Source organism: Clinocottus analis, unplaced genomic scaffold (assembly GCF_023055335.1).
Source record: "Clinocottus analis isolate CAN_PGR_092001 unplaced genomic scaffold, fCliAna1.0.p SCAF_2, whole genome shotgun sequence".
Classification (NCBI taxonomy): Eukaryota; Metazoa; Chordata; class Actinopteri; order Perciformes; family Cottidae; genus Clinocottus; species Clinocottus analis.
The window spans coordinates 8,320,251-8,334,122 of record NW_027175931.1 but is presented as its reverse complement, the minus strand read 5'-3'; the positions used below and the strand labels follow the sequence as shown (position 1 = coordinate 8,334,122).

At 38.5% G+C, this 13,872-nt stretch overlaps 1 protein-coding gene across 2 annotated transcripts in view; it reads left to right on the top strand.

Annotated features, from left to right (window-relative positions):
* Positions 1 to 13,863, top strand: part of LOC137790522 (cGMP-dependent 3',5'-cyclic phosphodiesterase) — a 127,674-nt gene extending 113,811 nt beyond the window's left edge. For both annotated transcript variants that reach the window (XM_068584844.1, XM_068584843.1), the window contains 16 exons: positions 232 to 295; positions 546 to 627; positions 990 to 1,164; positions 2,205 to 2,317; positions 4,052 to 4,129; positions 4,233 to 4,355; positions 4,452 to 4,522; positions 4,987 to 5,109; positions 5,198 to 5,285; positions 6,300 to 6,347; positions 6,952 to 7,026; positions 7,142 to 7,241; positions 8,189 to 8,301; positions 9,157 to 9,195; positions 9,322 to 9,428; positions 10,285 to 13,863. In XM_068584844.1, the coding sequence (XP_068440945.1) occupies positions 232 to 295; positions 546 to 627; positions 990 to 1,164; positions 2,205 to 2,317; positions 4,052 to 4,129; positions 4,233 to 4,355; positions 4,452 to 4,522; positions 4,987 to 5,109; positions 5,198 to 5,285; positions 6,300 to 6,347; positions 6,952 to 7,026; positions 7,142 to 7,241; positions 8,189 to 8,301; positions 9,157 to 9,195; positions 9,322 to 9,428; positions 10,285 to 10,519 (1,634 nt within the window). In that variant the 3' untranslated portion in view covers positions 10,520 to 13,863. The remainder of the gene's footprint in view (positions 1 to 231; positions 296 to 545; positions 628 to 989; positions 1,165 to 2,204; positions 2,318 to 4,051; positions 4,130 to 4,232; positions 4,356 to 4,451; positions 4,523 to 4,986; positions 5,110 to 5,197; positions 5,286 to 6,299; positions 6,348 to 6,951; positions 7,027 to 7,141; positions 7,242 to 8,188; positions 8,302 to 9,156; positions 9,196 to 9,321; positions 9,429 to 10,284) is intronic.
* The last annotated feature ends 9 nt before the right edge of the window (positions 13,864 to 13,872 follow it).

Genomic DNA, 13,872 nt, shown 5'->3' with positions numbered 1-13,872 from the left:
GCAAAGAATTGATCCACTGGTAGAGCAAATTGCCCTCTCACTGTACCAAACCGCTGACTATAAAAGCTCTTATCATCTTGTACAGTCAATTCACAGCAACCCACTGTATAATCTCTATTTCCGTCTATCTGGGCTTTGCTGTAATTCCTTTAATTTCCTCTGTTTTTCTTTTGATTCCCTCCCTCTCTCCCTCTTTCTCTCTCTCTCTCTCTCTCTTTCTCATTCTTTCAGATGATGTGTCAGTGCTGTTACAGGAAATTATAGTGGAGGCCAGGAACCTCAGTGATGCAGAGATGTAAGCCCTCTGATTCATCTTCAAAGGGATGTTTTAATATGTGTTTCAAATAGAGTGTGTGTTCAGTGTGAATGTCTTTATCTCCATTTGAAAAGGCTATCGTGGCAATTTGTTCTTAACCGACTTGCCGCTTTTAATTAAAGGAGCAAAATGACCTGAGATGAAATTAGATAAAAAACCTTCTCATGTTCTCTACTCTGCTCCCCATCAGCCCTCTAACTCCGTCTCTCTCCTCTCTCGGTTTCTCCAGTTGTTCAGTGTTCTTGCTGGATCGACTCAGTCATGAGTTGGTGGCGAAGGTGTTTGACGGAGGCGTGGTTAGTGATGAGGAGGTACGACACACACACAAACACACACAGCACAGTATGTCTGGAGACTTCCCTGTGACCTTTTTGAGGAAGGATTTCATGCCTTTATTAGCGAGTTGACAGTAAAGACCGACAGGAAATGATGGGAGAAAGAAATGGAATGACATTCAACAAAGGTCCCTATCCAGACTAGAATGCAGGACGTAGTAATTACAACGTCAGCCTCATCTCGGTTGCATTCGTTATGCTCTCGCCCGACATATCCTGTCTGACTCTGCTGTCAACACTCAATTAAAAACAAGTGTAACGGAATAATCATGTCTCTAGTTGACAAAAGCTATTGTGTGTGTGTCGTCGTGCGTGTGTGTGTGTGTGTGTGAGTGCAGAAGGAGTTTCGTATTCCAGCAGATCAGGGCATTGCAGGTCACGTGGCAACCACTGGTCAGATCCTGAACATAAAGGACGCCTACTCCCATCCTCTTTTCTACCGCGGTGTGGACGACAGCACCGGCTTCAAGACTCGCAACATCCTCTGCTTCCCCATTAAAGATGAAAACAATGGTACCAGCAGCAATGACACACACACACACACACACACACACACACACACACACACACACACACACACACACACACACACACACACACACACACACACAAGTTATTTCAATAAACATACTCAAAAAGTCCCAACTTTGTTTGTAAAGCTCCTTTCATGCAGGTTATTGCAATTCACAGGTGACTGAAATATTAACTAATGACACAAATTGGAGATTGTTGCACAAAGATAACACTTATAAAAGTGAAAAAATACAAACAATGAAATAAATAAAAGGCAAAAACATGTATAACAAGAAAACAATTATAAAAGATATAAAATATGGATTGTTTTTAATTAAGTGTCTTATGGCATTATCTAATTAGGCAAACTTGGAGCATAAAACATTTTTTCTACTGTCCATAAATAGTATCCAGTAATGCGCAGATAATGCAATAGCGAGGCAAGCGATAATATAATAACAAATCAGATTTACTTTCATTACACTGTTGGTAGTTGCTCCTCTCGTATCCTGTACAGCACGTACCTACTCTTCCTCTTTCCTTTTAAAAACAAAGCTGTTTCCACACATGTGCTCTCTCGGAAAAGCACAAAGAGTTGTTACATCACATCTTGTTCACCTAAATGTTAGGGTGCATAAAGTGCAGATTGAAAAAGCGAACATCCTCAGTGTGTTCCAGACTTAGAAGTTGCATTGCTTTGTTGCTGCTCTCGACTTCTTGCTGTATCCAAGCAGAAGATTATGTGACTTGTCTATATATAGAAAACTGTCAGATTAAGAGTTTGAACTCAGATGTTTTTATGTGGCATTAGGTTCAGCTTTATTATGAAATGTATTTAAGTTAGCAGCCATGTTTGATTCATTGTCTGTTCTGCATTTTCTGCCTTACGTCCTTGATTCTCATCTTCCACTCTCCATTTTTCTTCACCATCAATTTTCTCTCCTTTCCTTCTTCAACTCATTGCCTCCATCAATGTCTCACCGTCCTCTCCATCTTTTCTTCTGTCCTCTTTCCTTTTCTTCAATTCTTCCATCTTCTAGAAGTGATAGGGGTGGCTGAGTTGGTGAATAAAATGAACGGTCCGTGGTTCAACCGCTTTGACGAGGACCTGGCCACGGCTTTCTCCATCTACTGTGGTATCAGCCTTGCTCATGTAAGTCCCGACCTGCTGCAACAACTAACTCTATGAAACGTTTTATTTTCTGACTTGCTATATTGAATAGCCACAAACGGCTGAACAAGTCATTCAACAGCTTGCAGTGTATTTATTAAATGCTGCCACAACACCAGTCAGTTTTTTATCCAGAGAAACAAATAAATCAAGCTACATGAACCAAGCATTTTACCCATAAAATACATAAACAACACAGTTGCTTGATAAAAATTGTCAGTTGCAAATGAAATAACAATTTACCATCTCAATAGAAGACGGCTTCTATCACTTTATCTTATTATCTGTTAGCAGCAGTGACAAAGTGTGAAATATTATCAGGGACTAAATGCAGCATATTTTAAGCTACACATTCATTTTCATACTCACTGAAAACAATCGCATGTCATTAACTCTTTGTTTTGTAACTTCCTCTACAAAATGAATGTAATGTATAATATATTGCTATCCCCGCGAGCTCCATGCACCGTAATAATCCTTAATTAAGTTTGACTGAATGAGAGGAATCAAACGAAGTTTACAACATAAGTTACAGTGTCCACGTCCTTAATTTCTTAAAACAATGTGGTAGATTTTTTTTTTTATTGCTGTCAGAAAGATCAATCCCGTCTGTCAAAATGAGATCCGTTCAGTGGGAGTGAAGCCTCAAAGGAAATTTAAAGACATTCAGTCTGAGATGGAATTGAGTGGCTTTTGTGGTGTAGTTCATACACTGCGTATGACCGCCGCAAACCCATAGACACTCATTCAGCGATACTAGTGTATGCAGCACACGAAGATCGGCTGTTGTGTTGTATTGTCACAGTTTTTAGTGTTGACATTGATTTTAAATATATCAGAACCTTCAACAACCCAGTGGCAATAATCTCCGATCAGCACGTTGTTTCTTTCATTTGTTGTAAAATTGTTTTTTACGATGTGATGATCAAACTTTGTCATCATATTACTCATCACTACAACTCTCTCCTTTTACAAGAACGGAGGGGAGATATTGATGAAAAAATTGTTTTACTGGATTAATTCCATCCCGTCTCTATGAATACCGTCAAGAAGTCTTGTGATTGATTGAGTCATATGATAAATCTACAATTGATTTCACATGATGTACCTTAAGAAAGGCACTTTCAAGTTGACAGAGTTCTCACAGAGACCGTGGATTATTATGAAGGAACGAAGGAAAGAAATAAAGAGCTAATACAGAAAGTACAGCTGTGAAGATACTTTATGTATCATTTCTGATTCACCTTCTTATAAAGCAGCTCTTGCAGAGTGTGACCTTTGAATGACTGCAGGCCACTATAGGTAGTTTATCAATGAACTGTGAAGATATTTGATTGGAAAAATAATTGTCTGCTCGGCAGCTCGTAAATCATTCAAACCGGACAACATGCATTATTTATCAATGCTCACTGTGTATCATGTGTACAGTATGCTGTGGGTTGGGACACAAATTGGTTCAGCAGGATGATCTGTAATAAGCAGACGATATCATTGCAAATTATTTATCCTTATTTTAAAATCAAGCGCTGTTGGACGCCGAAGATTAAACATCATCTCGGCCTACTTAGTTATCTTTTTCAAATATAAAGAAAAACTAGAATAAATAAGGAGACTGCTCTTCTACTGGTGCTGGAAATGAACTGTGCATCATAAGTAGCCAGTTATATGTGAAAATAACTGTATGATGTTACTATAATATGATGTTTGCTTCTCCAGTCTCTGCTCTACAAGAGAGTCCATGAAGCTCAGTTCAGGTCCCACCTGGCCAATGAGATGATGATGTACCATATGAAGGTAACATCCCATTCTACATCTCACTCCCTCTCGCACACAGACACATTGCATTTGCTGACATTGTATTATTTACTCAATATGATTCAGTATGTCTATATTGCAGGTGTCAGAGGAAGAGGTAACTAAGCTGCTGGTAACGGGGATTGAACCCGTGAAGGAGATCCACCCCTGTTTCGCTGAATTCACGTACACACCTCGCTCCCTGCCTGACGACACCACGCCGTTGGTAAGAGACAAGTGGGAACAGGAGAGACTGAGGGGGATTAGAGACACCGAGAGGAGGAGAAACAAATGTAACAGATCTTGTTGTGTGTGTCTGCAGTGCATCCTCAGCATGTTTGAAGACATGGGTTTCATCCACAAATACAAGATTGACGTGAACACTCTCGCCAGGTCTGAAAAAATCCATCAATTCATATTCTGAATATAAGAGCCTGTGTGTGTGTGTGTGTGTGTGTGTGTGTGTGTGTGTGTGTGTGTGTGTGTGTGTGTGTGTGTGTGTGTGTGTGTGTGTAAGTGTGTGTGAATGTGTCCTCCCGTTACTTCAAGTAGTCGGCATTGATAAATAGTTTCGTTATTCTATGTTAATTTTCCTCCTGTGATTTAATTATTTCATCTCTCTGTTGAATCCTTTTCCATGATCACATTCTTATCAGCTGCTTCATAGTGTGCTGAAGTAAATGGCTCCAGTAACAAAACCTACAAAAGTTATTGGTCTGAATTGATAAGTTGAGAGAGAAAATTCATTGACTTTGTGAATTTATTCTTTAACCTTATGAAATCCCTTGATTACGCGCTATAAGCACCATTTTGTTTCATGCTGTGTTGAAGATGATAATCAAACTGTTTGGTGTCAGGTTCTGTCTGATGGTGAAGAAAGGCTACAGGGACCCTCCCTACCACAACTGGATGCACGCCTTCTCTGTCTCACACTTCTGCTACCTGCTCTACAAAAACCTAGGGCTGTCCAACTACCTCGAGTATGTAGATAACACTTATCCCTCCACACAAGTAGCCACACGTTTACTTGTTTCTCACCTCAATCCTCCTTCTTTCTTCTCCTTTTAGGGATATAGAGATTCTTGCTCTCTTTGTCTCCTGCATGTGCCATGACCTGGACCACCGTGGCACCAACAATTCTTTCCAAGTCGCCTCAGTAAGAGCACAAATTATCTTTATGTTTCTGCTTTATTTATTTTCTTATTTAACCTTTATTTATACTGGATAGTCCCATTGAGATTAATATCCTGTCCAATGGACACCTGGCCAAGGCTTAAAAATAAAACAACAAAATATTGAAAACAACAACACATTTGACATAAAAGAGACAGGTAACAGACTTGAAACAAACAGCAAATTGCATCAACCAATGAATTAGCAGTGCCATTCAATAACATGCCTATTCAGTCTTTTCAGTCTTAATCCTGCTCACGTCAAAATGAGGGGTACATTTTTTAAAAAATCTTTCACCATAAATGATGCAGGTTGAAGGAATGACGCCCATAATTTGTCTGCATGTTTTAGGCGTCAGAATCGAACAAAGATAAGGAGGCAGTTTGTGCTTTTTTAAGAAAAATGTAACATGATATTCTACGCTTGTATAAAGAGGACAAACCAAGTGTTTTATTCAAATGGCAATGGTGTGTATGGAAACCCAAATCACAGCCTAATAGTGAAGCAGCATGATCTACTGAATGTAACATTTTCAAATAAGACTGATTCATTAAATGAGAATAATCTTCCTGAATATAGTGTAGTAGAGTAGCACTGCAGCTGCACTTTCAAAAGCAGACTATAAATTGACTTTAAGAGGCTCAGGATGAAGAATATTAAAAAAAAGTGATAGTCATAGTGATATCATAGTATGTGTATCTCCCCATCTGTGAATTTGCCCCAGTGAGACACGAGATGTCATTTTGATTAGAAGCATGTTCCTCTGCTCCACTGTAATCATCTATAATCACTATAACCCTGCAGCACCTAAATGACGCACACTCCATCCCTCGTTATGCAACAAAGGTCAACATTTTGTCAGCTTATGATTTTATATTCCTTCAGATCCATATTCAAGCTAACAAGTACAGTTTAGCTAAAGGATAATGTTTCATTTGAATCAACATAATGTGTACTTAATAAGGATTGTGTTTTATCTCTCTGTTTTTATTTTCAGCAATCTGTGCTGGCTGCTCTATACAGCTCAGAGGGATCTGTGATGGAGGTAAACGAGCAACCAGTTGCCTCACATCGCAGGGATGTGAGAACAGACTGAAAATCTATCATAGCTATGACAATATAGGGCATCTGGGCCCATATTTATTTTATGTAGAGCCTGTGCTGTTGTTCTGTTAAGTTATTCTATAAATTATTCCATTGACTTATTATTGCTGGGGTCATAGTTAAAGTTCATATTGTACAGGATTTTGTTGTTTCTATATTTTTGTCCTACCCCATTTCTTGAATGGGGCAGATCATAAGAAGCACCTCTGAATATGATGCAGTCCACAACATTTCTAAATACGTGCATTATAATTTGCAGCATGTAGAATTTAACTTTGTAGACAGAAAAATAATATTTTCTTATATGTATTTGTTTCTACCTCATTGGTGATCTTCATTATGTGTGATCTACTAATGTTGTTTTTTTACTGGTACGACACCTAGTGGCCAAATTCAAACTTAAATTCCTCACAGCAGCGGCGAGGCACATATATATGAAAAATGGTTTTGCTTGTTACATTACGACATGACTCAGCATTCCCTTAGAAGCTGCATTTTCAAATGCACTCATTGCTTTTCCTGTTATGCCTTATTTTCCGTGACAGAGACATCACTTTGCCCAGGCCATCGCCATTTTGAACACTCACGGCTGCAACATCTTTGATAAGTTCAACAGGAAGGTGAGCAAGAGAAAGACAATCACACATTACAAAATGTCGCTCACCTTTCATTTCCATTTACTTCATTCTGCATCCCTATATGTGCCAGGCAAAGTTATTTTTTATATCTTTTTAGGACTACACACGCATGCTGGATTTGATTAGAGATGTCATTCTGGCAACAGACCTGGCTCACCACCTTCGCATTTTCAAGGACTTGCAGAAGATGGCTAATGGTACGTACGCAAAAGCAGTTCAGTATGCACAGCCACATCTCTACTTTTGCTTTTTAGGGTTGTGAGTTTCAATCAAATCACAACCCCCGAACAGCAGAGGGAGGCTTTGAAAACATTTTGTAAGTGAGTTTGTGTCAAATTTTTGCCACTAATTAATCACTGAATCACTGATACATATACAGACTGTACACTTCTTCTGCTCGTTCCTTTTCATAGCGCGACACAAAAGCTACATCACTGACTCTAGATTTTCATTATTTCCTGACTTATTTTTCAGAGATCTAAGGTCAAATTTTCTGCATTCATCACAGACATTCTTAATAACCGTCTACTTTTATTGAACTCTTAACCCTTTTGAAGAGAAATTTGCTTGTCTCTATTCTTACATAAAATAATTGGCTGTAACCTACTGGCCAGGGATTTGTTTCGCCTGAATGCAACCAATTATAGGTTATCCTAAGTGGATGTCTCCTCAGTGCAATCAATTGTGTGCTGTTTGAGTAATTGAAGGACATTAAAAGCTTTTAAATGAGTTAGTGATTGCCTTGCACCACACAGTGTGTAACTCTGTCATGAACAAAAATAGTTTGACCAAACACAGAATAGAAATGTACGGTGTAGCATAATTATTTTTTTTACCATATTTCTTCTAACACAAACTGCTGGTAACTGACATATAGCTGTGGATTCTGGTTATCAATATCTACCATCAATATCTATCATCACATAGTAACCATCCATTTTGCTTATGTGGTTTTAAAATGCAATGGGTTTTTTAAAAAAAAAAGGGGAAAAAAGAGAGAATATGAGGTCGCTCATGATCAAAAAAACATGAGTTGTGGTTTTCCTCAGATCTTCACAAAGTTGTCATCTGTTTTACTGTGAAAGTAAGTGTGTAATTTCAGTTTAGACAGATACATTTTTTTTTTTGCATGTGTTTGTTTCAGACGGCTACAACCGGAAAAATCGTCATCATCGCTCCATGCTGCTGTGCCTGTTGATGACGTCATGTGACCTGTCGGACCAAACCAAGGGCTGGAAAACCACACGCAAGATTGCTGTCAGTTTATAGTCTACACTAACAGCTTTACTTTACAATATAACTTTCTCACACATTTAACTAAATGAGTTCAGTTTTAAGTTGCGAAATAATGAACAATACATGAATTAGCAGATCTATATTTAGGTCTTAGTCCTGCAAACCGCCTTTCAATTAAAATAATCAGTCATTAGTGTAGCAGACATTACAGACTGCATTTAAATAGCTTGTTGAAACAACAGATTTGATATGAGGGAGTAAAAAGACTTTTGGTTTATATACTATTCTCTGGTCTCTATTAGCTGATGTGCAGCAGCAACACGTTTCTGTTTCAGCTCCGTTTTTCATCAGTGCATTCCTAAAGATTTCAATTCACAATGACTATACAGTCAAACTGACCCCTCTCTTCGACAATAAAGATTATCGGATTCATATCTGTACTGTTGGAAACAACCTTTCAATCTATATTCTAATATTCTCGCTATTCTGAGAAACCGTACTGCATTTTCAGATTATGTTTAATCTTGCTCTAACCTCTTTTTAGCACCAAACCCCTGACCCTTGTCCTAAATCTTACCCCCTAAATCCTCAAACACCTACAGCAAATGCACTGTAATCCTTTTTCCCAAAACAGAAAACCCATTTCTGTGTAATACATGGCCTGGCTTATATTGGTCTCAGTTGGTATATTATTTTCTCACTGGTCAGAAAATGCTTGAGCATAATTTGAAAAGGAGCAAACACACTAAATATTGAAATGTTATAAAGGGGAAATTACATAAATAAGTGAGCTATATTTTAAGTCAAACTTAATCAATGTCACAATGAATATGAACCCATGTGAGCAATGACACATCTGCCTGTTTGTGTCCACAGGAGCTGATTTATAAAGAGTTCTTCTCTCAAGGAGATCTGGTATGTGTCAGTGTGCACTGGCTGTTCAATAGCATGAGAAATAATTAAAGTGGCCTAAGTGTGTTTGCCATTTTACACGGCAGAGTGCTCATTACTGACGTCTGTCTGTATTGTGTGGATGTGCAGGAAAAAGCCATGGGGAACAGACCCAGTGAGATGATGGACCGAGAGAAAGCATACATCCCCGAACTACAGATAAGCTTCATGGAACATATCGCCATGCCCATTTACAAGTGCGTAAAAAGAGCTCAAGCATCACATCCCTGCTATCCTGACGCCTTTGATCACATCTCACTTTGTCTTATGGTCAATACTGACCGTAGCCCCCCACATTGCAAGTATTGAACACAGGGAGAGAGTTGTCAAAGCTTCTTTGTATGTTCTTCAGAGAAATATAGTACGATAAATGTTTTTTTATCATTTGAAGCTGCTCTGGTCAATATTTTTCATATTAACAATGGCTCAAATGACTAATGTGTGATGGTTGTTTGCAGTGACAAATCACCAGATTCCTTCTGTTGTACTGAGTATTTCAGATTGATTGGCTCTCATCAGCTGCATTTTTGGCAATGGCATGCAGCTAGCTGACTTCAGCAACAAAAAAAAAGATAAATTCACTGTACACTTCAAAACAGAGAGTGAATATTGTTCTGACATTCAGTCAGGTGGCCAGAAACATGACTCCATAGGATCATTGTATGTATAGTATCTAGCAGTTGGATTTTAACATGTTTGCAATATTGACTTGTTTAGGTTAATGTTGTGTTTGCAGCCAAACAAAAAGTTATTGCAGATCAATAAAAAGTAAACGCTGTACAAAATGGAACACTAAAAGAATATATAATTTTTATAATATATAATCGAAGTTTATACTCATGTTTGAATACTCATTGGAAGTCGCTTTGGATAAAAGTGTCAGCTAAATGAAATGTAATGAAAAAATTAAATTATACTTTTTATTGTACCTTTTTATTCGAGCTGGCACATTGAAGATATCTTATCGTAACGTAACCGCGTGGAAGCCCTGTCTTGTTAAAGTGTCCCGATAACTTTGAACTCACGTGCCTCCCCTGCCGTCTGTCCTTTCAGGCTCTTATCTGAGCTGCTACCCGGGGCCACTGAGCTGTACGAGAGAGTGGCGGCAAATCGGGAGCAGTGGACCAAAGTGTCCCACAAGTTCACCATCCGTGGGTTGCCTAGCAACAACAGCCTAGACTTCCTGGACCAGGAATACGAGCTGCTGCAGTCCCAGGGTGCGTTCGGGAGCGATGACCACTGCCTCAATGGTTGCCTTGATGATGCAGAAGGAGGAAGGGGTCAGTGACATCAGCGGGGCTGCTGGCGGTTTCTTGAAGTTTTCCCTGGTCCAATAAGAGGCTAATGATACCTTTTTACCGACCTAAAAGGGAGGGATCTCTCTGCTGTCAATCACTTAGATGCTTAGCAGGCCATGCAGAATGGACAGGACAAAGTTTCAAACCAACTGACTCCGACAAGTGATTTGAAACGTGGATCCATCTGCGCCGGTTCAGTGATTAGATGCCACATGTTGCTTGTGTCTCCAGTTCAGGAAAGCAGAAGGTAGTGACTTTTATCTTTTTCAGCAGCTATACTGGAAAAAAAAAACAACGTTTTTAACCACAAGTCACAAGTTCATTCATACAGTACTGATCCTGATTACGATTGTAAACACACACATACACACACTGACACACAAATGTACATGCACATACTGTTTAGACACGCAACCAAGAGAAAAACAATTCTTATGGAAAAAGACAACTTCAACTTCATGTAACAGTGAGATAAAGTGCTATTTACTTTCTGTAAAATGTTTCATAAAGGCTTATGTTGATTTTAATGGCTCAGCTTTGTTCACACACCAACAGCTGCCATAGTCCCTCATCTGATGCTGATGGATGCATGCTATGTGAACACCTCATGTATTGTTCCTTTTATCTTCATCAGTGTTGGTTTCTCCACAGCTAAGAAATCAATGCAGTTCATTTTTATACCATCATGACAGATTTTTGTATTTGGCTCTTCAAAAATATATTTGATTAATACATTGTTGTATAAGAGAGATTTAGTTAATTTACTTACACAGCCTTATAATCCTCGGGTGTATTTATTTACTTGTCCTCATTTTTTGGGGAGGTTTAAGGGACAAATTGACAATCACTGATCAATTAGTCACAGATCTCTAGCCATAATACCCCACTTCAAGCCTAAAACATGAAAAACACACACTTGGTGCATATTAGCTGCTTGTTACTGCGTCAAGTATGCATCTACACCTCAAACAAAGGTCACTCATGATCAAAAACACACCCCCAGTTTATTTTTCCTTCCCATCCTTCCCATTCCCCTGCACCATTATCACTTCCTTTTACTTTTTAGTTTACTGATTTAATCACAAACCAGTTTAGATAGAGAGCAACCGAAGCCCTTTAAAAGATCCATCTCATCTGTTCGTGTAAATGTGCCAGAGTAGAGCGTGTTATATGGAGTGTGTCATTGAGTGTGTCATATGGATCTGCCTTATTGCGCATCTTTGCTGCCTTTCTTAGAGCTTTTAATATATGAAAATTTAAATAAAGAGTCTGTTTAGTACGTATGTTGTATATTTGTTATAGACATGGTTTGAGTATCAATGCGGGGAATGAATGATCACAATGCTCAAGAGATGTATATTTGTGAAATACCTGTGTGAAGACCTCAGATGTCATGTTCACTTCTTTCTATTTTAAGTTATATACAACCACTGGTGGATATTAAGCAGACACAACATCATTTGTTTCAGTTCTCAATGCACCCAAAAAATGTTTTAAAGGAGAACTAGAGATGTAGCCATAATAGAAATAACTTAATCCTAATAGCATCAACAGTTCACTATTGCTGCACCCCAAATGAAATGAAAATTAGAGTTAAATTCTCAGATTGTACCTCGTACAATAAAATGGTGGGGTGGGGGGCATTGGGTGTTGTGTTACAATATGCCATGTTCAGTTTTACTTCATAAGAAATGCTGCAGAGCTGGGTAAAGTAATCAAGGAATAGTTCAACTAAGATATACTTCTGTAATGGACAGGACTACTGTAGGTAGGCTGGGTGGAGGGATGAAAGTGAGTGATCAAATGAGTGAATGGATGAGTGTGTGAGTAGAGAGAGAGAGAGAGAGAGAGAGAGAGAGAGAGAGAGAGAGAGAGAGAGAAAGAGAGAGAGAGAGAGAGAGAGAGAGAGAGAGAGAGAGAGAGAGAGAGAGAGAGAGAGAGAGAGAGGACCGTATTGAATTCAAGATGGAGATATTCAGTACAGCCGGTCTTTACAAAGCTGTTGATAGTAATGATACAGACACAAACCTCAAGGGATCTTGCTAGAAGTTCTTCAGTCGAAAATGAAAATATTGCAATCATGGTATTTAAATATACCATTGTTCTTGACAGGGTCTCATGAGGCTGAATACTACCCAAACAACCTTCTTCCTTGATGCAAAGTGGTTTGATGTATGTGTTTTCGGTTAGCATCAGCAGTTGACCGCTTGATCCGCCTTGGTCTGCTTCATGGACTGATTATTTTTTTACAATAAATGTCTTAAAGGGCGTACAGATATGTTTGTAGACTCTCTCTCTCTCTATTTCTCAAACTCTTACTCTCACATGTGGGTTCCCCACTTCTACTATTATTAAACCACTGTTTCATATGTACCTGCCTTTTTCATGTGCAAAATGAAGTGTCTGCCTCTGTTACGTACCTATGCCTCTTGTTGAGTTATTATTAAGTCTGGGTTTCCAAAGGCATTTAAGTGTTGAATCACACTCTTTCCATGGGAAAAGAAATTTAAATGGTTGTGACAATTTTTTAATCTAAACTGCTTTTGACAGTCAAGACCGAGGACCGTTGTCGATACTGAGTGTGTATCTGTCCCTTTATTTTAGTTTGTTTTAGAGAGTCAGGGTTAAATGTGCCAAGCAAACATTATCTACTTCCTGGCCAAGCTGCAAGGCGAAAAACGGACATACCGTGAATTAGTTTTATTTTCTAATTTTGGAGGAAAGTTGAGGGCTGTGTTCGTATAAAACTTTTCTGATACATCATGACTAGTCTGAAATTGCGGCTCATTCAGGAAGTATGAATCCAATCTATTTCCTATCATCACAGAACAGCAGGACTCAAACCTGTGGCTTAACGTCATTGTAATGAAAGTTCACTTGTGACATAATCATTTAAAGTGGCAAAAATAAATTTCCTGTAAATATCAAAGTTTTGAAAAAACAGAAATGTTACTTGATTTTCTGTAATTACTCCAATGGGAAGTATTTCAATTCTGCAATGTATTTAAAGTGGTTGCATTCTGTTCTCTCTTTTTTTAAATACCATTTTTGAACAACCCCAAGGTTAGACTTTTAGATAGATGAAATGAAAGAAACCCATATGGGTATAAGGTTATAAATGTGATACTCTCCAACAAATAAGAACCCAAAGTAATCTGAAATGTATACATGATGCTTATACTGAGGACTAAATCCTCTCATCTGTTTGGTTTTTTTTTGGTTGAGTTCTGATTGCTGGTAGTCTTGTTCCTCTTCAGATGTAATGAACAAGAACATTATGGATGACATTTTCAGATCTTTTCTTTCTTTCTTGGAATAAATCTGGTGAAAGGTTTCTTGGTTG